The sequence below is a fragment of the Cheilinus undulatus genome, linkage group 24, assembly GCF_018320785.1.
Source record: "Cheilinus undulatus linkage group 24, ASM1832078v1, whole genome shotgun sequence".
NCBI lineage: Eukaryota > Metazoa > Chordata > Actinopteri > Labriformes > Labridae > Cheilinus > Cheilinus undulatus.
The window spans coordinates 10655823-10682457 of NC_054888.1; the positions used below are offsets into that span (position 1 = coordinate 10655823).

The window sequence follows — 26635 nt, forward strand, 5'->3', positions numbered from 1 at the left end:
AAAATGAACTACAAAACAAAATTAGGAACTTCGCAGAGCAACAGAAAGAAAAACAAGGCAAGGCTCAACGCCACAAATCGATTCAGTTTTATATGACAACTAAAATAAGTTTAATGTGAAAGTATGCTAACATTGAAATATTAACTTCATTGATGGACTGAATAAAGCTGGAGACTTGGGGCTGTTTAACATGAAAGAAAAGGACAGGGAATAAATAAATATTTAGTTGTAATTCTAATTTAAGAAGACTGAGTTATCAATGTAAGTCAAAATGTTTGTTTACAGATGTTAGATGTCTGCTGTTGAATCCAATAGTTTTACTAAAGCTGGAGGTAGAACAGAGGAACACTTGGATTAAATCCTTGATAACATCAACCACACATAGTGGTTTTATATGCAAACTACCTCTCAGGGTTTGGATCAGGATGCTCGGGCATCCAGAGGGAGCTTGGAGGTCACTCCACTGGAAGGAGACCCTAGGAGGGATTATATAGCCTATCTAGGTACGCCTCAGGAGGATTTAGAAAATGTCCCTTGGGAGGGTGACAATTTCTGATTAAAAAAAAAAAAAGTTGCAGATCTGCAGGTTGAAGTGTTGTATTTGCATTTGTATTTACAGGAAATTTTTAACTTACGAGGAAAAACCTTCTCATTTGCAGGAGAAACTTTTGTTTTCACAGGAAGTAACATTTGGTGTTACAGAAAAAAAATGACTTGCAATTAAAAGTTTTGGATTTGCAAGAAAAGTTTTGCATTTAGAGAAACATTCAAATTTTCAATCCGAAGTTTTTGATTTGAAATGAAAAGAATTGTCTCATTTGCAAGACAAACCTTTGGATTCAGAGGAAACAACATTTTATAAATGCAAGAAAACTTTCTGATATGCAAGTTTTGGATTCAGAAGGAAAATTTGGAACTTCCATGAAAAACCTTTTCATTCATGTCATTCCCCACCCTCTCATCCCTGCTTCTGATGCTATCCTCTCTCCTCCTCCATCAATAAAGGCATAAAAGAAGAAGAAATCTGCAGGAAAGCATTTGCATTTGCACAAAAAATGTTCTTGCAACAAAAACTTCTAGATGTGCAAAACTTACTCCAACTTTTCTGATTTGCAAACAAGCATTTAAGATGCTTTAATACTCACTTCACTTTCAAGGTCTGATTTGTATGGGGTCTGCATGCATGTTCAGTTTTTGTGCTACTTAATCTTCACTGCATGGACTTGTGTTTACTCTTGATCCCGTACCATAAATAGGAAGAAAACAGCTACTGTGAAGTGTTAATAAAACCAATATAATGTTAATAATATGCTAGTATAATAAGGAGGAGGGTTTTATAAGATATTCCCTTAAAGTCTGAAGCTTGGTTTAAACTTCTGCGTCCAATCTATGCCGTTTATCTCACACCATAGTGAACAACATGCCCGACCCAGAGGACCACATTTTCTTGATTCATAGTCGTGTTTCTAAGGAGCTTCACTCCAGCGTAGATTAAACACAGAAGTATAAACCTGGAATCCTAAACGAGATCCAGCACTCATTTCATCAACATGCAGCGCTGCGTCTACGCTGCATATTTACACAGCTCTTAATTACAGCATTTTTAAAGATTGTCGTTTGGTACCAAGTTCACCGTGTTTAAATTGACCTGAGACTCGCGCTATCTCCTCTCTAGTTTGGATCAGAATTCTAGAGAGGATGTTTGGTTTCCTCATGCATCGTCACCCTGCTCTCTCTCTTTGTCTTTCGGTGAAAGCTGGTGGCCTTTTTTTTTTTTTCATTTTTTGGCACTAAAACAAGAAAACTGAAAACGTCACGCCACACATAGACAGAAAAAGACCGAAGACGTCTAAATCTCCCTGCAGAGTTAAAACAGACTTGAACATCTGGGGGGGACACATGCAGGTTGGTTTTCAAGCATCTGAAGCTGCAGTTTGTGTTGTTTTTAATGAAGAAGCAGATAAAGTACCCAGATCGACATGATTGGTCGGAGCTAAACACTGAATCTGAAGTAGAAGAGCAAGGGATGTGTGCTGTACTTGGAAAGAGAGACTGCAGGGTGAAGCGGGCGGGGCTTAGGGAAAGACCAGATGCTGTTGGTCCAGCAGGGTTCTGGTGAAGTTGTTGATCGGCCCGATGGCGCTGAGTGACATGGCGTTGTCCCGCCCCCACAGCAGGTTAGGACCGAAGACGACGGCCAGGTTACTGTTGGTCATTTTGTTGATCTCGCTGTTGGCGGATACCTAAACAAACACAGAGTATAAAGTGAATGTTTGTCTCAGACATGCTCGTGTACGAGATGTGTGAGTTTGTGTACCTGAGCCAGGAATGTGATGAGGTATCGCAGCGAAGCGTAGTTTTCCTCTGGCAGTGACTCCACCAACGTCTTCATGACTGTTACCTGGCTGTCTTCTGATACAGCTAGGCACAACAACACAGACACAGGTGTTATTGAAAGAATATTCACGGCCTATTCATACATATAATATACTCGTGATGATATAAAGATTTACTGAAGTGCTGTGATTGATTTTTTAAAGTTTATTTAAATTTGGACTTGCTGATATTTGCTTCTTCTCCTGTCAATCCTTCTGTGTTTGCACACTGCCCTGCCCTTATGTGGGCATAGAAGAGGTGTTTCTGTATGCTAATTATGTGAAACATGCACGTGCTTCCAGCTTACAACACCTGAAATTAATCAACTTAAGAACACTGCAGTTTAGGAGCATTCGTGAATCCAACGGAGGTTTCTCTAAGACACTTTTAAGAACAAATTTAAGAAAAATCTTGTGAAGATGGTGGTGAATGAGGCCCACTGTCTCATGCTCTTTGGTAAAACTGCTAAAATACTTCCTGGCAGTTGGAATCAGGTTGGTGGTGTGTGATCTGTGGACGTTTTTAGCTGTATTGTGTGGACAGACCAGTGTCTTTCATGGTACAAAAAGAAGAACTGTGTCAGGTATCTGCAATAAAGCTCTGTTAAATTCGCAAATATAATAGCTGGGCACAAATTTAATACAAATCAGCAGTTTTTAATGTAAAATTCCACGAGGATAACAAATTTCCCACAAATCGAACAGCAGCCCTGCTGTAAACATACTAAAAAAATTCCCACAAATGTAAAAACATTTACATTTGCAAGGATTTATTATGTGTGTTTTTTTGGGAAAGTAAAAATCTACGGTTTTTAAAAATTGCTATAATTTCTCACAAACATAACAAGAACACCAAAAAGTTAATGTTTTTTGTCATTGTTGTTTGTTGTAGCCTTTTTACAACTGCCAGTGGGTTCAAGACAACTCAAAAAATGTAGTCATGGAAATTTTTTTGTCTGCCATGAAACAGGAAGTAGCTTTTCAGGGTCTTAAAACACTTTTAGAGCCTTCAATCTTAGCAGAGTGGTTAAAATGTCAAAACAGCTCTCTGAGGTAATCATAAATACCATACAGAATCACTAATCACTCAGCCAGTTTTATAATTTTACATTAACTTAAAATCGCCATCCAAAGGTTTTTTTTAAAATATCTCTTTGAACTGTAAAATTCCCTATATTTGGATCAAATGAACCCCTTGTGAGGGCTTAATCAAGAAGAATCCCTTGGATTTTGCAGAATTTGCAAAAATCGATCTCCTTTTCTCAAAATTTTTGCTAAGATTCATGGCTCTACGGTGGAAAAAAAACACTTCATCTTTCATGGCGAGTAAAAAAATTGCCACAGTTACATTTTTTTGATGTGACCTGAGATAAAGCTGAGTGCAAATGGTTGCATTAAAGAGCTGCTATTACATTTAAGGGATATATATTATGTTTGTGGTTTATTACGTTTAAACTATGCTGTTAAATATTCCTATCTGTTCCTTTTAGAGGCGGATCAGCTGTATTCCACCTATTCCTTATTAAAAAAATTGATTTTTTTAGAAAGTTGGATTGAGTTTTCATAAAATTGGCGATTTTGTTGACTTACAGGCGAAGTTGACAATGTCGTTGTAGAGCTGGTAGGTGAGCAGAGGCTCGGGTAGTTCTCTGAGGAAAGTTTTCAGGATCACAGCGGCCAAGTGGACGTCTTCAATCTCTCTGAAATCTACTGACTCACCTGGAAAACACGACACACTTTAGATAAAACTCTAAAATTTTACTGCCGTAACCAGAATTGCAGAATGCTCAATCACTCTGTTTCTTTGAAAAGTTCAAACAAAATATACACATGTACAGGACAATCGAAATTCTACAATCTATGCTGCTAAAATCATACTTTTCATGTATTTCAACAGGGACAACTAAATAAGTGTATGCTATATTAGCTGATAACACCGTGTCCTTACATCATGTCGACTAGCTTTTTATTGACAAGCCTCTGACTGCTGTGAGTCGTTAGTTTTGCCACCATGTTGATAAGAGTCAGAGTGTGACAATGCTCTGACTTAATCAAAGACACTGATATGGGCATTATCAGTGCACAACTATGTCTACTTTGCAAACCAAGACAATAGCTCTGTGAGTGAGGAAGGGGACAAAATCAAGGAACTCTTCCAGTCAGACACTCCTGGCACCTTCTTATCTCCTTCTGTCCTTGCTCCTTGTCCATGTCAACTCAAGTGGCAGAGGGAAAAATAGGTGAAAGAATGCTTCACTGCATCACTGGCAGAGTGTCATGATATCACAATATGTATTAAGGTAAGCAAGCTGGTTTTGTGTAGCCAACACCTGCTAACGTTATGTGCAGTTAGGACACGCTGTTATCAGAAATGATGCTAGTTGAAATCAGGTGTGTTAATGTTTAGATACCTGAGTTGTATTTGAGCTGAATCTCCTTCACCAGAGTCACATTAGCCGACCGTCTAAAGATCCCCTCAATCTCCAAACCTAAACCAAAAACACAAGGGTTCATGACGTTTTGGTGAACATGATGTGATCAAATTTTGAGTCTTTTTTTTTTTTTGCGATGGTCAATTCTTTGCGCAAATTTGTCAACATGTCCACAGTCATGACTTTTACATGAAATTTTGAGTTGTTTCCGCTATGGTCAATGTTTTGTTGAAATTTGGCAACAGGTCTGTGGTCCTGAGGTTTACATCAAATTTTGAGTAGTTTTTGCAGTGGTCCATTTATTTAATCATGAAAGAAAGAGAGGAGTCACCTTGCTCTGACAGGAAGCTGATGGTGTCTCTCATCACCACAGGAACACAATCGTCATCAGGACTCCTCTGTCTGAGCCTGAAACAGATGATGATTAGGACAAAAAGCTCCATTACTGCAGACGTACTGAAGTAAAAGAGATTCAAAGACTTACAGTGTGAGCGGCACTCCAAACACCTGGTTAGGGAGAGGGGGGCTGCGAGGAGGAGACATGGGCGGCACGGCAGTCGGTTTCATAGACGATCGTAACTTGTTGTCATAACTGAAACAGAGGCAAGTTTTGAATTTTACGGGCATCATGGAGAAGAAAAATATATTCTCCCAAGGGGAGAAAGTTTTTGTTGACATTTCCAAACGTATTTTAGCTGATGCAGAAATGCAGCTTGGACCCAAAACTTCAGTCTTTAAAGGGCACTTTAAAGTTTAAGAAATTAGGATAGACAAAGAACAAATCTTCAGCTGGCATGGGCTGGTCCTGCCTAAAACTCTACAACTTTAGTAGAACATACATCTAATATTTACAGCCGATATATACTATCAATATAGGCTGATTCTTACAGTGAATATAGACTAAAATTTACCCAAACATAAAGCCCAAACTCACTGGGAATATAAGCCAACATTCACAGCTGATAAGAGCAACAATTTACTGGTAATATAGGCCAATATTCACAGCTGATAAAGGACAAAATTTTCTAGTAATATAAGAAACTATTCAAAGCTGATATAGGCCAAAATTTACTGGTAATATAGGCCAATATTCACACTTGATATAGGCCAATATTTACTGCCGTTACAGGCTAATATTAACAGCTGATACAGGCAGATATTTACAGCTGATATAGGCCTATATTTAAAGCTATATATGCCAATATTTACATCTACTAACTGACAATAGTTTTAGCTGACTTGGGCAGATAATTATTGATGATATTTGCCCATATTTACAGCAGACATAAGCTGATATTTACAGTCAACACAGGCTTTATTTCCAAATGAAATAAGCAAAGGAAATTTGTCAGATAGCTTGTCAGTATTTGCCTCAAGAAACAAAAATTTTTGGATCTTCAGAATGGACAGAAAACATGCATCAGTTTAGATATACACAGTTAAGATTGGATGAAATATAAAATGTGAGCATACAGAAGAAAGTCTTAGTAGAAGTAGTCTAAAGTGTTTATTCGGCTCTTACTCTTTGACTCGAGCCGGGATGACGAGCTGCTCACACTTCACCACGTCCTCCAGCTCGCTCAGATAACTCACATAGTTGATCTTCCTGCCAAATTTAAAACTGTGAAGAGAGAAAACATCACAAAATCAGTTTGAAATAATGCCAAGTCAGATCTCATAACCAACTCTGTTTGAATTATTGTATATTTATCTTTCTGCTTGAAAATAAAGATATTATCACCAAATAATGGGTTAGAACTGCAGGTTTTGAAAGACACAAAACTTAAATAATCCATCTTTATTTGAACAAAAATAAATAACCATGGATTATTCAACATAATTACCCAAACTGTGTGTTTGTTTGTGTGTTTATATTCTTTAAGCTTGAGAATATTCAGATTTATTTCAGGACACATTGTAGAAACATTGTTTTCCAAAGCCACCACCAGATGTCACTACAGTCACATTAAAGTTATATCTTGAGTTATTTTGCCTCATTTGTCCCTGAAGCTTCCTAAAAAGATGCAGACAGCTTTATTTCTAAAAACCACAGGAATTTAAAATGAAACTAAAGAAATTTACTTTTTATAGCAATATGATTACAGAAAAACAATGACATTATGCCAGGACAGCCCTCTCTCTTTACCGTTTCTACAAACGTTTTTTAAGTGTTGTAGAGTGCAGGAGTTCACCTGTGAGATAAAGCATGACTTCTAAAAAACATCTGAGGTAATTTTAGACAAAAGAAGAACCTGATGATCGGTTTGAAGAGGATCAACAGCGTCTTGATGAACATGGTTGGATGGACGATATACAGAGCCTTGATGTTCTTCTTATATCTGCAGACAAAGACAAGTAGAAGCAAAGAAACAAAATGTAAAATAAAGATGATAAAGAGCAACATCTCATTGGCTGAAATGGGGCTCTGTGAAGCACTTTCATGTCAGAAGTCATCTTGCAGCTTGGTCATTCTTTCCCTTTAATTAGCAAACACAAAACAGCCCTCATCTTGCAGATTCTGACACATTTGGAACTGTGCCCATGTTGTGCCATGATTCTACTATATCGTGGATTGCATACGGTTACATAATATCTTAGCTTGGGCATTAGCAGACTTTGCTTTGTAATGCAAATCAAGAATTCAACACAAACAGTTACAAAGGATTAATCGACTCTAGTAATCTGACATTTCCTGCATAAACAATAACAATGTCAACAACACTGATGTGTGTAGAGGAGTGTGTGGTTTTTCTGCAGCAGCATGGTGTCATTTGCACTTGATTAAGCAGTGTAAACACAGTTGAAAGATGATATAACTTAAAACTGTAGAATATTCAACATTTCTCACACAGGGCTAATATCAGCAAGGTATGACATAGTATGAACAAGTCATGACTACGGATGGGGATCGTTGATTTTTGTTGAGACTCCTTAAAGAATGGAGTTCTTAATGATACCACAATTATTAACTTTCTATTAATTCTGTCTCTAAGGGATGCACAACAGTGGATTTATCCTTGTATCCAATAAAATGATATTGACAGATTCATGGTGTATCAATACCAATATTTAAAATGTATTTCAGACCTAAAACTTCAGTTTGTAATAAACAAAGTTTAAGATTTTATGACACAAAAATTGACTGGCATTGGTCTGTTAGTACTGCCTAAAACTCAACTTAATTATTGGTAAAAACAGCACATATTTACAGCTAATATAGGCCAAAGTTTACAGCTAATATAGGCAAATATTTACAGCTAATAAAGGCCAATATTTACAGCTAATATATGCCAATATTTACAGCTAATATAGGCCAAAGTTTACAGCTCATATAGGCCAATATTTACAGCTAATATAAGCCAAAATTACAGCTAATATAGGCAAATATTTACAGCTAATCTAGGCTAAAATTTACAGCTAATATAGGCCAATATTTACAGCTAATATAGGTCAATATTTACAGCTAATATAGGCCAATATTTACAGCTAATATAGGCCAATATTTACAGCTAATACTGGCCTATATTTACAGCTAATATAGGTCAATATTTACAGCTAATATAGGTCAATATTTACAGCTAATATAGGCCAATATTTACAGCTAATATAGGTCAATATTTACAGCTAATATAGGTCAATATTTACAGCTAATATAGGTCAATATTTACAGCTAATATAGGTCAATATTTACAGCTAATATAGGCCAATATTTACAGCTAATATAGGTCAATATTTACAGCTAATATAGGCCAAGGTTTACAGCTCATATAGGCCAATATTTACAGCTAATATAGGCCAAAATTTACAGCTAATATAGGCCAATATTTACAGCTAATATAGGCCAATATTTACAGCTTATATAGGCCAATATTTACGGCTAATATAGGCCAATATTTACAGCTAATATAGGCCAATATTTACAGCTAATATATGCCAATATTTACAGCTAATATAGGCCAAGGTTTACAGCTCATATAGGCCAATATTTACAGCTAATATAGGCCAAAATTTACAGCTAATATAGGCCAATATTTACAGCTAATATAGGCCAATATTTACAGCTAATATAGGCCAATATTTACAGCTAATATAGGCCAATATTTACAGCTAATATAGGCCAATATTTACAGCTAATATAGGCCAATAATTACAGCTAATATATGCCAATATTTACAGCTAATATAGGCCAAACTTCATAATGATAACTATTTTTTTTTTTAAATAAAAATCTCAAAATGCACTTTTCTACATGTTCCACATTATTAAGCAGGCCACAGGTTTCAGCAATATGGGAAAGAAAAAGGATCTCTATGATGCTGAAAAGTGTCAAATAGTGTAATGCCTTGGACAAGGAATGAAAACATTCGATATTTCAGGAAAAATTAAGCATGATCATCATACAGTGATGATCATGTGTGGCTGATCCAGAGCACAGACAGGTTTGTGCAGATAAAGACATAATGAGGAAGGTTTCTGATGGACAAATACATCAGATTAAGAGAGCAGATGCTAAAATACCATTACAAAGCGGCAAACAAGTATTTGAAGCTGCTGGTGCCTCTGGAGTCCCACCAACCTCAGGGTGTAGGATCCTCCAGAGGCTTGCAGTTGTGTATAAACCTACTATTCAGCCACCCCTAACCAGTGCTCACAAGCAGAAATGGTTGCAGTGGGCCCAGAAATACATGAAGACTCATTTTCAAACAGTCCTGTTGACTGAGGAGTGCCGTGCAACCCTGGATGGTCCAGATGGAGGAGTAGTGGATGGTTGGTGGATGGCCACCATGTCCCAATGAGGCCGGGACGTCAACAAGGAGGGGGCGGAGTCATGTTTGGGCCGGAATCATGAGGAGAGAGCTGATAGGCCCCTTTAGGGTCCCTGAAGGTGGGAAAATGGCCTCGGCAAAGTATCTAGAGTTTCTGACCACTTTCTTCCATGGTACAAAAAGAGAATCGGGCCTTCTGTAGCAAAATTTTCTTCAAGCATGACAATGCTCCATCTCATGCTGCAAAGAATCCCTCTGTGTCATTGGCTGCTATGAGCATAAAAGGAGAGATACTCATGGTGTGGCCCCCATCCTCCCCTGACCTCAACCCTACTGAGAACCTTTGGAGCATCCTCAAGCTAAAGATCTATGAGGGTGGGAGGCAGTTCACATCAGAACAGCAGCTCTGGGAGGACATTCTGACATCCTGCAAAAAAAATTCTAGCAGAAACTCTCCAAAAACTCACAAGTTCAATGGATGCAAGAATAGTGAAGGTGATATCAAAGAAGGGCTCCTATGTTAACATGGAACTTGTCCTGTTAAGATGTTTTTGATTGAAATAGCTTTGATTTCAGTAAATATGACCCCCTGATGCTGCAATTTCTACAAATAACTATTTTCAGTTCTTTACAACCTATAAAATGTTTTAAAAAGCTGTTGTGCTTAATAATGTGGAACAGTACATTTTGAGGTTTTTATTTTTTTAAAAATACTTTTTGTCATTATGAAGTTTGTTCAAAAACATTTGAATTATGCTCTAATGGCTGATGACTTAAAAAACATTCTGTCATTTGCATTAATATTTAGGAAAATCAGGGAAAAATAATAATGTGGAACACAGTGTATAGGCCAATAATTACAACTTGCATAGGCCAATATTTGCAGCTGTTATATGCCAGCATTTACAGTTAATATAAGCAAATTTTTACAGCTGGTATAGGACAAGATTTACAGCAAATATAGGACTTAATTTACGGAAAATACAGGCCAATATTTACTGCTATCAACAGCGAAAATAGGCCAAAATTTATAGGTGATATATGCTAATATTTACAGCCAATATGGGCTGACATTTACAGCTGATATAGACCACTATTTATCCCTTGTTATGGTACAGAACTCTTAAAAATACCAACAGAACTTTCCCATCTAAATGTTCCTCCCACCTATTGTAACAAGACCCCTCTGTCTGCACATGCTCAGTGATGTTTTTGATCTTACTTTCTGTCGAACTCTCTGTACGCTTCTCGTAGCCAGCCTAGAGACGGTTTGTTTTCACTTGTCAGCCCATGATGGAAATAAATCAGCGTGTAGTCGCTCTCCACATACTGGTCCAGAGTTCCTTTAAGATACCTACAACAACAGTAAATAAAAAATAGCATTGTTTAAATGGATAATTGTTTTTATATCTAGTAAATCAGCATTTTAACAAGCGTCTTTGTGTTTTTTCACACTGGTAAATCAGATATTTTCACATCCTTTTTAAGCTCTGAAGTGGTTATAAGGTTTGATAAAAGAGACATAAAGTTTGGCACTAGAGGTTTTTAATGCTTTGGAATCCCTGAAATGCTTCAGTAATACACTGAAGCCCTTTAACACAAGTAATTCTGTATATACTTTCACTTCTATTAAAATTACAAAACATTTAAACAACTTAAAAATAAGCTTTTTTTTAGGATTTAACACTCCTTTGAGGGTTTAAATAAAGAAGATATGCTTCCACTTTAACAATTACACCCCGTCTTATTTTACGGGTCCTTACATGAGCAGTCTGTGATGGTCCAGTTGGTGCTGTGGAGGCATCCTGCAGGCGTTAAACACGATCACCTTCCTGCCAAAGTGATCATCACCTGCAGACGGAGAGGGAGACATCGATGCCTGATACAACTCAGCTTCAATCTTAGCTTTTATTTTCCTTTATTTCTTTAATCGTCATCTCATACTCTCTCTTTTAGTCTGTATTAGTTTGTCCTCCTGCCACTGCAAAAGACAAAATGTCCCTTCAGGTACCCTCTGAGCCATTTTTGGTACATTTTGTAATCTAATTTTAATGACATTTTAAGAGTTTTTATGCTTCTTGAATGATATTTGGTCATTTGATGTATTTTTATAGCATTTTGAAAAATTTTGTTCCAATTTGTGCCCTATGTCTATAATGCACTGTGTGGAGAAATAGTAACACATTTACCCTTAAAGCCAAAATTGGCACCATTTACTTCCATTATAATTTGATTTTTTATAGCCATCAGAACATAAAAACATGCACTCCAATATTTTATTTATTATTTTTCTTTTTAGGATTTTTGTAGAAGTTGTAATTTTTACTATTTCTACCAGATGGCGCCATTTCCCGGTTTTGACAGATGGGAGAAAAACAGTTTCAGAATACTTGTTCATCTTGTTTAACCCCCCGAAAACCCTATTTTTTATGCCTGACTTAAAAATGTTTCTGTGGACATATGTCTGTGTGTGTTTAAGTGTAACTTCATTCACTGCCTTCTGCCCTATTGCCTCAGAGAAGAGGCTGTTTGAAGAGGAAGTAACTTTCTCTGACTTTGGGATGCAGTTTTTGTGCAGATATTCACAGCACTTCCACTGTTTTTTTTTTACATACACTCCCACACAGAATGGTGCCAAAAAAGTAGGACGCACAGATTGTTATTTTGGTAGCTTTTCCTGACTTTTGATAGTGGAAATACAAATAAACGTGTAACTGCAATGACCTTGATCATTTGGTAGGAATGTATATGAAAAGACTTGTGAATGGACGACTGACCTGCCACTTCAATGATCTGGTGCCTGGCGATGTCATAGAAGGGATGATCCCAGGGAAGGTGAGGAGAGCCGGCATTGAAGGGCTGAGAGAGGTCTGTCTCTGAAACACAACAAAACATTTAAACCAAAAAAGCAGAACTTTTTGGACATTTGCCAATCAGTGAAGTTTGTTCTTTCTAAATCTTAAGATATACTCATTATTTATTTGTACAAACAACTTGTTTCAGGTCTTTGGATTGACAGTGCTTACTCTCCAAAGGGATCTTCATGAGTTAAGACAAGGTTGGTTTAACAAATGGCAGTCCACAGACTTCACAGCTCTACATGTACAGACCTGTTGTTAGATCTCTCACCCGATTTGCTGTAAGTGGACTCATCAGCGGGCCACTGCTGGTCTTCTATGGTGGCCAGCTTCAGCTGTCCTAACTGAGCAGTCGCAGGTTCATCGCCCAGATCGACCAGCAGCTCTGAAGACATCGCTCTCGCTGCAAGACGGTGCGACACGCACCAACTCACTCACTGCCCGCAAACACAACGCTGAGACTTCCCCACTGAAGAAACCAGAGCCCTAAAAGAGAAAAACACCTCAGATTAGCTACACTTTATTCATTTTAGAGCTTCAACTTTTGTGGAAGACAGATATCTACAGAAAGAACTAAGAGGGAAGTGCAAACAATATGCAGGTGAAAACTTCCCACAGCAACATGTCAGCCGTGCGGTTTGTTGCATAAACAAATGCTCACTTAGGAGTTGATGAAGATGCAGAAGCACAAGATACAAAAACGAACAGAATGGGTGTGAATGTCACTGAATATTTTAAAGACGAATTAACACATTAGAAAAGCAGCATTTAGACACAGTGAGAGTTGTGTTCAAGCAGAGAAGCAACGTCAGTTCTACCTGTTCTTCGCAGCAAAACACAACCTAAACATGAGGAAGTAGTTTCAGAAACGTCAAATTAAAGTGATGTCAGGGGGACAAATCAAAGTAGTGGTTTGAGTTGGATAAACCAGGAAAACAGCATTGTTACAGTGAATAATACAAAAGTAGTCATATTTTTCTTGCACTTTTTCCATCCCTAACACTAAATGTCAAAATATTCATGGCTACCATTACACCATGAAGACAAAAGAACATTTCAAGCATATTGCTCTGTATTCAACAACTGTTGCCCGGGTTCTTCACCAGTCAAAGATGTATGGGAGAGTGGCAAAAAAGAAGATTATGATGAAGAAAACTCAGATTTATATCCACAAGAGTTCACCAAAAGGCATGTGGGAGACTTCACGGACAAGTGGAAGGAAGTTCTTTGGTCTGGTGAGACCAAAATGGTGCTTTTTGGCCATCAGACAAGACGCCAAATACTGCACATCAGTGCAAACACACCATCCCCACTGTGAAAGACAGGGGTGGCAGCATCATGCTGTGGGGATGCTTCTAGGCAACCAGCCCTGGAAGGCTCATAAAGGTAGAGGGCAAAATGAATGCAGCAAAATACACCACGTTCCAAATTATTATGCAAGTTGATTTTACTAAATAGTTGATGCAAACGACAGTATATTTTTCAAGTCATCAACCGTTAGAGCATAATTCAAATTTAATTGAACAAACCTCCCAATGATAACTATTACTAGTTATATTTTTTTTTTTTTTTTTTTTCAAAAAGATGGTGCATTGTCATGCATGGAGATAATTTCGCTACTGAAGGCATGGTGCTTCTTTTTGTACCATGGAAGAAAGTGTCAGTGCTGTGATATCATCCAAAGGTGCATCTACTAAATACTGGCTTGAACAAACTGGAAACAAACTGTTCAAGCCAGTATGTTTCTTTTAAACATAGCAAGTGAGGAACTCTGTTTGACACAAATGTCCAACATAAACTTTTGAGCAAGCTTACTGTCTTGGCAAGAAGATGTGTTTCTTTCAGTGGATTAAACCCAGACCCCCAACTATCAGTCAGTGGCGTGGAGAAATTCTTGAAGTTTTGCCGATGGAGCGTTTAAGTTCAAGGTTGAAGGGAAATGAGAAGTCTTTTGACAAGCTTTGGGGGCCCTTTCTTGAGTATCTTCCAGACTGCATAACAGACTTGATAAAGAAGGGATGTTGTGATGTAAACTGGCGCCCCTCGTGTGCTCCTCAGAATCCTTGAGATTCTCTAATGTGTATCTTATTTTAATGTTAGGTTATTTTATTGTGCTTTATTACCTTTCCTGCATTGTGGATTCACTGAACCACATTTGATATCCAGTTACAGTGATATAGAAATGTCTGTGTGGAACCTCCTGTACTAGTACATCATGCTTGGTATAGGGATATTTTGACCATCTCGTTTTATTTTGTCTGTATTGTCTGATCCCACTTGGTTTATACCCTGCTTATTCCAGTACTTGCTGTCATGTGTTTTTCTTTTTTCTTTTTGGTTTTCCTTTTTTTCCTCTTAAATGTTCAAAAATTCAATAAAACATGTTTAAAAAAATAAATAAATACTGGCTTGAAGGGGGTTAATATTCACATATTTTACATTACATATTTGTAATTTTAAGTAAACAAGATAACACCTCTTCCTCTAATGCAAATGATTCCTAACTGGGGATCTTCACTTCCTGTCCCCCATCTGACCTTTGCGTATCATCAAGATCACATGACTGCATACTAGCATAAAATCTTCAACTGTTTTTAGAAATGACTGAATACTTGCTTTTACATTGTGTATCCCTAACAGAATATAGAAATATGTCCATTTTAACTGGTTTGTGTGTGGTTATATTCAGAGCTCATGTTCCAGAGGGGTGATGCCGTTTGTGCAGTCACGGCCTGCAGCATCTCCACATTAAACCACAGAGCTCAGTGAGCCGGAGCTGAACGTATAATACCCCGTCTTCAAACTAATGACTGCATGTCTCTTCTTCTCACACATCACCTCTCTCCTTGTTTTCTACGCTCACACTTCCTCATCTATCTGCCCCCCCTCTTATTTACACACACTCACAGAGCCTATGTTCTCTCTCATCTGTGTGATGTTATTCTAGCTGACAGCATGTTGCTTTAAATAAATACTGCTCCTAACCAACAGAAAGAGTCAGCCCACAAATGCTGACCAACATGCAGAGAACAACAACTGTTAGCAGCAAATCTGCAGGTTTCCAGTAACCAGGAAGCCATCAAAGAGGATTCTGGGTAGGACTCTGATGAGATAGACATTAACATGTTCCCCTTTTTTATCTCTTTGAGTTCCCGAATGCAACACGAATCATGCTTACGATGTAGTTAAGATGAAAGTCAAAGGGAAACAAGCAAAGACAGCCTAAACCTAACCCTAGGTTAGCTGGAGCTGGGACTCCAGGAATGAATGAAGGCAATTATTTTTCATCTATTGCAATTAACAGATCATTAGTATGGAAGCCCATTTTCGCCACTTAAAAAAGAAAAATGGAAAAGGAATCCTAAACCATGATTATTAGATAAAAAGTCAAAATAATGAGATAATAAAGTCACAATTATGAGGGAAAAATTATGAGATAAAAAGTCATAATCAAGAGATGAAAAATTAAAACTATGAGATAAAACTTATGAGATAAAAAGTCCAAATTATATGATAAAAATTATTAGGTAAAAAGCCATAATGATGAGAAAAGAATTACAAGATAAAAAGTCAGAATTTTAATATAAAAAGTCAAAACTACGAGATAATAATTATGAGATTACAAGTCAGAATTTTGAGATAACATCATGAGGTAAAAAGTCATAATGAAGAGACAGAAAGTCAAACTATGAGATAAAATTTTTAAGATTAAACCTCAAATTTATGTGATTAAAATTATTAGTCAAAACTATAAGATAAAAATTATGAGATAAAAAGTCAAAACTATGAGATAAAAAGTCAAAACTATGAGATAAAAATTATGAGATAAGAAGTCAAAACTATGAGATAAAAATTATGAGATAAAAAGTCAAAACTATGAGAATAAAATTATGAGATAAAAAGGCAAAACTATGAGATAAGAATTATAAGATAAAAATTCATAATGACGAGATAAAAATTATTAGATATCAAGTCATAATAATGAGATAAAAGGTCATAATTATAAGATTAAAATTATGAGATAAAAAGTCATAATTATGAAATTAAAAAGTCAAAATTATAGATAATAAAGTCAAAACTATTAGACTGATATAATGAGATAAAAATTCGAAATGGTCAGATAAAAAGCAATAATTATTAAATTAAAAAAAATACAACATAAAAGTCATAATTATGAGATTAAAAAGTCGTAAGTATGACTGACTATGCAGACAAACCCTGTGAAAATCACTGGTCAAAGTGCATTAAAGTACATTTAACTTAATAGAGCTAGAATACATTAGATGGACTAAACCAAAACCATGACCAAAATAAAAGCTGAGATGGCACACAGAGTGGTAAGTTTTTCAAATGCAGCATCCATTATAAAAATGACTTGTATCCACAAAGCCCTCAAAGGCCATTTCATCAGACAATGACTCCTTGTTCTCTCTCTCTCTCTCCAGCTTACTAACGACAATCCCTCATCACAACCCGCCCCCAGTGCAACCATGTCACCTAACCATTATCTCTCTGTAGACAAAACCAACATCAGACCAGTTTTAATGGCAGCAGCTGTCTGCATCCTCTGCCACATCATCAGGCAACAAAAATGAGACGTGACACAATCTCACGTCCTTTAGACCTTGCTGATCAGACTCAGACGATCATTTTACAAAAGCTCTGTTGCCCTTTATCAGCTCAAACACTGGGCTGGATTAAGGAGTTTTAAAAAGCCTCTTTCTGGCTGTCATTAAGTTATTTTGGCCTGTGTAGAGGAAAACGTGCATTTGTAGTTTTCATCAGCGTAACATGGATAGAAAACTGAAACTAATTATTTTTACAGAATCCATTAATTTGCCTGTTGTTTGTACAGTTAAGCAATTAATCCTCTCATCTATGAACTGGTCCAAAGCTGCCAAACTTTAAACTGATTCTCTGTCAATACAAACTAACAATTAATCAGCTTTTAATTTATAAGTGGATAAAACTCAGAGGATCTGTCAACTTCCTTGAAAAAAACCTGAATTCCCAAATTTAAAAATATACCAGGAAAAAAATGTGAAACTTTTGATTTTAAAACTTTCAAATTCAAGTGAACTATAACTCTGGGAATGGATTTTTTTTTTCCTTTTTTACTTTACAATGTTGTAAACTCATGGCTTTAAAAATGTTTGAGTTTATAATGTCAAAATCAGGTACTGTTAGGGTTTCTGAAGATAACTTAAGTATACAGGTCCATTTAGAGCTCTAATACTCTAAGCCTAACCCTCACCCCTGACCCATGTCTTTTTAAACTCTAAAATTCTATTTTATTTATTTATTTATTTTTTTGTATTAATGTTTTCCTTACGATGTTGTAAACTCATGACTTTAAAGATACAAAAACATTTGAGTTTACATTGTCAAACTAGGGTAGGGTTAAGGTTCCTGAAGATAACTGAAGTATACGGGTCCATTTAGAGCTCTATTTTTTTGGTAACCTTTTTTTTACTTTACAATGTTGCCAAGTCATGACTTTAAAAGCTTAAGACTATTGAGTTTATAAGCTCAAACTAGGCTAGCGTTAGGGTTAAGCTTAAAGTTTCTGAAGATAATTGTAGCTAACAGGTCCATTTAGAGCTCTAATGCTCTAAGCCTAACCCTAACCCCTATCCTTCACCTACATATTTTTAAACTCTTATATTCTATTTTTTTTGTAAATGTTATATTTTACAATGTGGTATATTCATGATATTAAAAACTGGAAATTTTTCAGTGTCAAACTATGGTAGGGTTAGGGTTTCTGAAGATAACTGTAACATAAAGGTCCATTTAGAGCTTGAGTGTACTAAGCCTAACCCTACGTCTTTTTAAACTCTACAATTTATAGTTTTTTGGTCCTTTTTTTTTTTACTTTACAATGTTGCAAAGTCATGACTTTAAAAGCTGAAAGCTTTTGAGTTTATAATGTCAAACTAGGCTAGCGTTAAGGTTAAAGTTTCTGAAGATAATTGTAGCTAACAGGTCGATTTAGAGTTCAAATGCTCTAAACCTGACACTCACCTACATCTTTTTGAACTCTTAAATTCTAGTTTTTTTGTAAATGTTTTACTTTAAAATGTTGTAAATTCATGACATTAAAAATGTTTGAGTTTATAATGTCAAACTAGGCTAGGTTTAGGGTTTCTGAAGACAACTGTAGCATACAGGTCGATTTAGAGCTCTAATGTACTAACCCTAACCCATAACCCTGCCCCATTTCTTTTAAAACTCTTATATTCTATTTTTTATGTAACTGTTCAACTTTACAATGTTGTAAATTCATGACTTTAAAGACTTGAAACTTTTGAGTTTCTGAAGATAACTGTACCATGCAGGTCCATTTAGAGTGTTAGCCTCAGCCAAACCCTAGGCTTTGTCTTTTAAAACCCTAAAATGTATTTTTCTGATATATTTTTTATTTTACACTGTTATGAATTCATGACTTTAAAACATTACATTTTTGAGTTATAATGTTAAACTAGGGTAGGGTTTTCCACTGTAACTTCCAAACCAAACCTAGCCATACTGATTTACTTTTCTATCACCAGTTTGACCGTGTCAGGCTAAATCGACCCTTGCCCAGAATGCTTGAGAGCGCCATGGTGACATCACAGCTGTTCATCATCATTTGGGGACGCCTCACATACGTGTTTAACCCCCTAAATTCCACCAGATATGACGGTCCATCTCCACTCCAGCACGGCAACAGACCAGATAGGTTTTAGTCAAGAGCTTATACTAGCTCTGCTGCACTGCTCTGGCAGTCACCTTTCTCTTTTTGTATCATAGTGAAAGCCTTTGTTTCTTAAGGATTAATTAGGTTATGGATCTGTAATGTCCTTTACCTTTAGTGAGTTGCTTTTGCATGTTAAATCAAAACAAAATCCCTCACTGCTACCTGGCTGGTTTGACTCCAACAATGCTCCTATCAACACCTTCAACCTCCACATCCCTGCAGACAAAGACGCAGTCAGCTCATTATTCAGACGGATCACAGGCGGTGTAACACGGCACCATAGTGTGCAAAACCCATCTGCAGGTGCCAGTGTTTACAGATCATGTTGCAACATAACCCCTGCTCAAACACACACAGTCATAGTATGTGTAAGAGTTTGCAGAAGGCTCCGGCAGCAGCAGCAGCTCCCTGCCCCCCTTCATCCTCCTCTCTATCACATCTCTGCAGAGCTGCAGAGGAAAGCAGCTTAGTCAAATTGTCCTCAGGGTGGAGGGGACTGGTTCCCAGGAAAAAAAGGAGAAATAAACCACACTGCAGATGAAAAACACCAGAATCATCACGTCATTTTTCTTACAGAGAGGATGACACAGAAAGAGGAAGTGCAGTGCTCATCATTTCACTCTCAGGTTCATCTTTTTATGGTGCTGCTGTATAAATGTTCTGTTTAAACACTTCAAAAATGGTATAAAGTGGATTATAAGGAATTAACAGTAAAAATTTTTGATGTCTGAATTATTTCACTTTGCACACAGAAACAAAAATGCCATAAAAACACCAGGATCAAAATTAGTAGCCCCCTTTAGATCTTTTTTGTTGAGCCATAGCACAAAAGACCCCAGAAAAACTGCCAAGACACTAGTGAAGGACTTAGCCAAGTCAGTAGTCTCAAAGAATACAATCACTAGAGCCATGCACAGGAATGGACTGAGAGGTTCAAGATGAAGAAAAACTCCACTTCTGCAGAAGAGACACCTTAAAGCCAGACTGAAGTATGCTAAAAACATACTAAAAGTGAGGCTTTTGGTTTAGAACTACCCCCAGAAAACCAAAGTGAACATTACTGAGTGGCCTGCTCAAAAACCTGACTTGACTTTTGGGAATTTGAGTCATTATTCAAAGCACTTCCTGTCTGCATTGACTCTGAGGGACACGTCACAGCCTCTCTGTGTCTTTTTCTCTCCATTATGAGTCACTCAGGCTGTCTTCTCCAGTTTCTAAGTGTTTGCACATGCGCTGTCTGACAAAACATGGCATGACGATGGAACAGCCTGCCATTGGTTGTCGCAACCCAGTCTTAAAGGGGACATATTATGCAAAAATCACTTTTCAGGCTTTTTGAACAAAAATATATGCCCCTGGCCTGTCCACAGTACCTTCAAGTACCAGAAAAATTCCTTCCCTCCCTACCTCTCTTTCTCCACCTTTCAGATAATGTGTGCTCAAACAAGGCATTCTCAGATTTTCCCCCTCATGATGTCATGTGGGGAGTTAGCCCCGCCCCTCCGGCTCAGTTGGCCCTCCCCACTTGGAAGAAAGTTCCTCTTCCTCTCCTGATCCCCCTCTCAGTGCCACATCCATTTCCTAAGAGGGGTGGAGTCAGACAGCTCAGTGACATTTAAAGCCATAGACACAGAAACAGCTCGTTCTGAGCAGGGCTGAAACAGAGGGTTTTTTAGACATTTTAAATCCAATACTGGAGTGTTTTTTCAGCAACAAACTTCACAGGCATGTTTTGGGGACCTCTGAGACCAACATAAACTTGTCTTTAGAGGATAACATATGTCCCCTTTAATGCAGTCTGGGATACAAACAGAAGATATGGCAGTGGCGATGGCAAAAAATTGATTATAAACAGATAATAGACGTCCAATATTGGACTTATTGGAGTGTATTTCATCTTTAAAGACCCCGGAAAGTCACCCAAGTTCTAGGCATCTAATGTAATCTAATGTAATCATATCGCAAGACGAGCTTCACAGGGAGGAAACTAGGAAGATGTTTCTCAGGCTGAGCTGCATGTGGGACCCATGTAGGTAAGCAAAAACATGGCCCTTTGAAAAGATAAGCTGCCATGACCATATTCAGTTATCCTAGAAGTGTGAACTAAACCAGCCTCATAATGCTGCCGTGACCTGCACAAAAGGAGTGTATATCTGAGGCTTTCTAGGGAACTTTGGAACCCAAAAATAACTTCTACAGACACTTTCCTGGGACCTAAAGGAAGAAGAAGTTTGCTGGCCCAGGCATTTCTGTGGAGAAGAACAAGAATTACCCCCTCATGGTTCTCTGCCTCTGCCAGTATGGCCTGAAAAGAGGAAGTGTTTGCACACTGAAAAACTGTTCTAATATTACATTACACTGGAAAATGAAATGACAGCATAGGCTGACATTTAACAGGAGAGGTTAAACCACAATCTCCCTCTTCATTTTTCTGCAGACCATGTGATTGTTTGCAGAGCTTTCCAGCAGGAGAACAAACAGGTAGCAGAGAGATAGAGCGACAGAGATAGCCACGTTATCAGTCCAGGAATCTGACATTCTCTCTGAAAGATAAAAATAAAAAAACAGACAAGATGTGACAAAATTCCCTCCAGGTGCTGCTGGCATATCACGTTTACAAGAATGCCAGAATATGAACGCAACTTTGACCTTTATCTGATAAAATATAGCCACTTTGTTCAAGAACATAAGCAAAATTAAAGATCCAGCTCCCACAGAAAGCACCACTGTCCGTCACTAACTGGTTGTTGTATTCCTCACAGGGGCATGCTACCACCAGTTTTATCCCACGAGATATTCTGGTCACATCCGTGTTGCACCACTGTAAACTCTGTTGGTAATTCCTAAAACACTGCAGCTTTATGCCCAGCAGGAACAACAAACTGTGCCTCATGCAAGGTGGGCCTGGAGCACTTTGACCACATTAGGGTTTAATCCTTTATTCCTAATGACCGAGTAGTGGAATATCCGTCTCAGTGAGGATCAACAAAAGCAGCTCTTTCCAAACTGACAGGGTCCAAATCTGCAGTGAGACTCATAAGCAAATTAAAAAGAATAACAACTGTTGAAATCTGATTTATTTGATTGTTTAGAAAAAGACTGAGTTAATTGCATCTTACAGTTCGTCTGGTATTACTTAGATATAAAATTACAACCAAAAATGCACAAATAATAAAATGATCACCTCACTGAATAAACAAGAATGACGTATTAGTAAAGTATAATACAGTATTTTTGCATCTGTTCAAAACTTTGGAGGATTAGCTAAATGTCGGTCTAAATCGTCTTCAAATGTCAGCCTGTCAGCTGTAAATATCAGTCCTTAACAGCTGTTACTGTTAGCCAATATCAGCTGAAATATTGGCCTATTTTGGATGTAAATACCAGTCAATATTGGCAGTGAATATTGGCCTAAATTATCCATATATCAGTCTATTTTGGCTGTAAATATTGGCCTATATCAGCTTAAATATCTGCCTCCAGCAGCTGTAAATATCAGTATATATTTGCTATAATAACAGTCTTTGTTGTCTGTTAATATCAGCCTATATCAACTTTAAATACAAGTTTATTTTGAATGTAAATATTGGCCTATATCAGCTTAAATATCTGCGGTTATCATCTATAAATATCAGTCAATATTGACTTTAATATCTGCCTATATCAGCTCTAAATGTCAGCATATGCCAACTGTTAATATCAGTCCACGACAATTGTTAATATTAGCCAATATCGGCTCTAAATACTCGCCTATTTTGGCCGTAAATACCAGTATATGTTGACTGAAAATATCACTCAAAATTGGCTGTAAATATCGTCCTGTGTCAACTCTAAGTATCAGTCCATTTTGGCTGTAAATATCGGCCTATTCCAGCTTAAATATCTGCCTCTCTTAGATGTAAATGTCGGTCTAAATCATCTTTAAATGTCAGCCTATGTCAGCGATAAATATCAGCCCATAACAGCTGTTACTATTAGCCAATATCAGCTGAAATATTGGCCTATTTTGGCTGTAAATACCAGTCAATATTGGCTGTAAATATTGGCCTTTATCAGCTTAAATATCTGCCTCTAGCAGCTGTAAATATCAGTCTTTATTGTCTGTTAATATCAATCTATATCAACTTTAAATATCAGTCTATTTTGGCTTTAAATATTGGCCTATATCAGATTAAATATCTGCGTCTATGAGCTATAAATATCAGTCAATATCAACGTTAATATCTGCTTTAAATGTTAGCCTATGTCAACTGTTAATATCAGTTCATAACAGCTGTTAATATTAGCCAATATCGGCTGTAAATACTGGCCTATTTTGGCCACAAATACCAGTCTATGTTGGCTGTAAATATCACTCAATATTGGCTGTTAATATTGGCCTAATTTATCCATATATCAGTCCACTTTGGCTGTAAATGTTGGTCTGTATTGACAGTAAATATCCATCCTTAGCAGCTGTAAATATAATTTGTTATATCAGCTGTAAATGTCAACCTATGTCAACTGTAAATACTAGTCTATATCGTTTGTAAACATCAGTCTATATGCTTTACATATCAGCTTATATCGACTGTAATTATCAGCGTATATCAGCTGTAAATCAACCCTAAATGTTAAGCAGGTATCAGCTGTAAATATCGACCTATATAGGCTGAAAATGACAACCTATATCAGCTGTCAATAACAAAGGGAAACACGTACTCATTCATATGGACTTGCTCTAGTTTTCACAAGTCGGACCTGTACCAAAACAACTTGCAGAATTTTTTACACAGTTTTGACAGCCGTTCAAGGCAACGCAAGAAATTAATGATGCACCAATTCAGCTGTGTAACATCAGTTGATGGTGATCCTGTTAAAAGTCATCGACCAATCTGCAAAAAAATGCAACATGGGCTGATGACAGTTGCCGATGTGTGTCAAACATGAAAAAAACAGACTGACTGTAAGCGGTGTGACAGATAATGCTAAAAACATGACAGCTGTCTGACAAGTCTCGCTGTGTGGCGCACACCCTTCAGCTGGCTGTCTGTGATGACGTTTGCTGTCAGGGCTGTGTCTTAGATGTGGCTCCTATTAAAAAAATAGTGGGTCACTTTAAATATACTCCCCATGCATACTCCTACCTGCAGGTTGTGCAAGTAGTAGCACGGTGCTTGGAGTTAAAACAGCCAGAAACTACTTTATTAGAGGCCGTTGGCAAAGGGTCCTAACAAATACAGTTTGATCCACTTTTCATTGCTACCTTATTAGATCCCTGGTACAAGGACTGCTGTTTTGAGGATGTTAGTTAAGCTTGGCTGAGCTGGAGATGGGGCTGCTTCTCACTTCCTGGATAAGAAGAGAAATAGACTGAGCCGCAACAAGGCAGAGATGCTGATATTTTAAGAGAAAAACATGCATCTTACCAAGAAGTGGACTTTGAGGAAGGGCTACGCACAATGCTTGTAATTGCTGACAAACCAAACATAGAAAACTTCAGATTTTTAATTTGTTGGGGTCTGCATTGGATAGACATTTTGCTCTTGCATCTGAAAAAGAAGATTTGAAGGACATAGCACAGCTGAAACCCCACTAAACCACTGCTGCTTCTGCCTTATTGTCATCACTATATATCATTGACAGATTTAATCTACTCAGCTGTTTCAATAGGAACTTTCTGGATGGGTAAAACTCAATAAGTTGTGCCAACAAAAAGCAAAGGTAATCTAAATCATCCTAATTTTAAACGTAGTTTGGTCCAGAGCTCCTAACAGGATGAGGCTCTATTGAAGCTAACAGTGAAGGTACTGATGCGTAGCTGATAAAAGCAACAAGTGAGCCGACAGGTAGCTGTCCTACTTTACTTGAAGCCTCAAACTCATCAAAATAAAAGCATTAAACCTAGAACTGTTGTTTATGAAGAAGAGCTTGGCTAACAAGGCTAACTTAGCATCCTTAGCTGATTACAAAGCTTAGACACATTAGTGAGCTGCATTAGCGAGATGTTACGGTTCATTTAGCAATTAATGAGAAGAAATACGAGCTGGCGTTTAATACGAACAGTTTCTAAGCAGTGCTGGTACATTATTTTAGGACAAAAGTTAGCGAAACATTTCTGTTTCCAGCCAATGTACCAAAACAAATTAGCCCCGTGATACTGTAACGACTACAAACACGAGACCCTGGAAGCTTCCCACGGTACATTTATATCCAATTTTATTGGTCAGCTTGATAAAGCAGCGCTAAAGTAAGAGGTTAATGTTTAATTACCGTAATAAATCGCTTAGTAATCCACCGATGTGCTTTGTTGCCTCTCTAGTCGCCGTAGAGTTGACAGTTGACAGCAACAATCCGCGTCAACACCTCTTCCGGTTGTGCCGTATCAAAATAAGAGCGTTCTTAAAATTCGTGCGCCCTCTAGTGGTCGATAGTGGTTTTTATAAAAATATATGATATCCTCTCACTGGTAGTTTTGCTACACTAAAAAAATGTTTATGGGACAATATATAAATATGTAAGTAATTATATTTTACTTTGATTTAGTTGAGCATGTTTTTTGTTTCATAAAACAAAGATTAAATGATGATTATAACTATATTTTCAATTAAAGAAAATAATTATTGTCAAGGTTTTTATCTGTAAGGGAGCATGATCATTAACAATCTTATTAAGATGGGATTAAATAAGTGTGTACTGTTCCCATCTCCTTTTAAGCTTCATAAATCAAATCATTACAGAAGAAAATTATAACACCATTAAAACACCAATTCCCAAAAAGTTGGGACACTGTGTTAAATGTAAATTAAAACTAGATGCAATGATTCTCAAATCTCATAAACCCAAACTTTATTCTCAATAGAAAATAAACAACATATCAGATGTTGAAACTAAGATGTTTTACCACTTCGTGTAAAACATTAGCTCATTTTGAATTTGATGGCAGCAACACATCTCAGAAAAATAGGAACAGGGCAACAAAAAAAAGTGGAAAGGTAAGTGGAGGGGCATTTTGCATCTAATCTGGTTTATTGGCAAACGGTCAGTAACATGACTTGGTATAAAAGGAGCATTTTAGAGGCAGAATCCCTTAGAAGTAAAGATAAGCAGAGGTTCAACAATCTAAGCCAAGGTCAGTGATGGATGATTGTGATCCTTGGGCCCCAAGTGGCTCTGCATTAAAAAAAAGGCATGATTCTGTACTGGAAATCACTGCATAGGCTCAGGAACACTTACAGAAATCACTGCCTGTCACCACAGTTCCCAGCACCATCCACAAATGCAAGTTAGAGATGTGTCATGCAAGGAAGACGCCATAAGTCAGGGGTGTCAAACTCAAGGCCTGTGGCCAAATCCGGCCCGTGGAACAATTATATCCGGCCCGCTAGATCATATCATACAGTATTTGTGTTATAACTGGCCCACCAGTATGAGGTCTGCAGATTTCCTCCAGTATAATAATGAAATATCAACTTGATTATTTAAA

General features: G+C 37.3%; 1 protein-coding gene across 2 annotated transcripts; it reads right to left on the bottom strand.

Annotated features, from left to right (window-relative positions):
* Positions 1-1928: 1928 nt before the first annotated feature.
* On the bottom strand, positions 1929-25518 carry arhgap1 (Rho GTPase activating protein 1). Of its 2 annotated transcripts, XM_041781633.1 has the most exons (14): positions 25423-25437; positions 24579-24624; positions 12703-12917; positions 12351-12449; positions 11337-11424; positions 10796-10927; positions 7060-7146; positions 6330-6428; positions 5292-5399; positions 5139-5215; positions 4787-4864; positions 3966-4094; positions 2318-2421; positions 1929-2243 (listed from the first exon to the last, which is right to left on the bottom strand). In XM_041781633.1, the coding sequence occupies exons 3-14, from the start codon at positions 12824-12826 to the stop codon at positions 2076-2078; spliced, it is 1293 nt and encodes a 430-aa protein (XP_041637567.1). In that variant the 5' UTR covers positions 12827-12917; positions 24579-24624; positions 25423-25437; the 3' UTR covers positions 1929-2075. The 2 variants fall into 2 exon arrangements, with proteins under 2 accessions (XP_041637567.1, XP_041637568.1); XM_041781634.1 differs by lacking the exon at positions 24579-24624 and having other exon boundaries at positions 25423-25518.
* Between the last annotated feature and the right edge of the window lie 1117 nt (positions 25519-26635).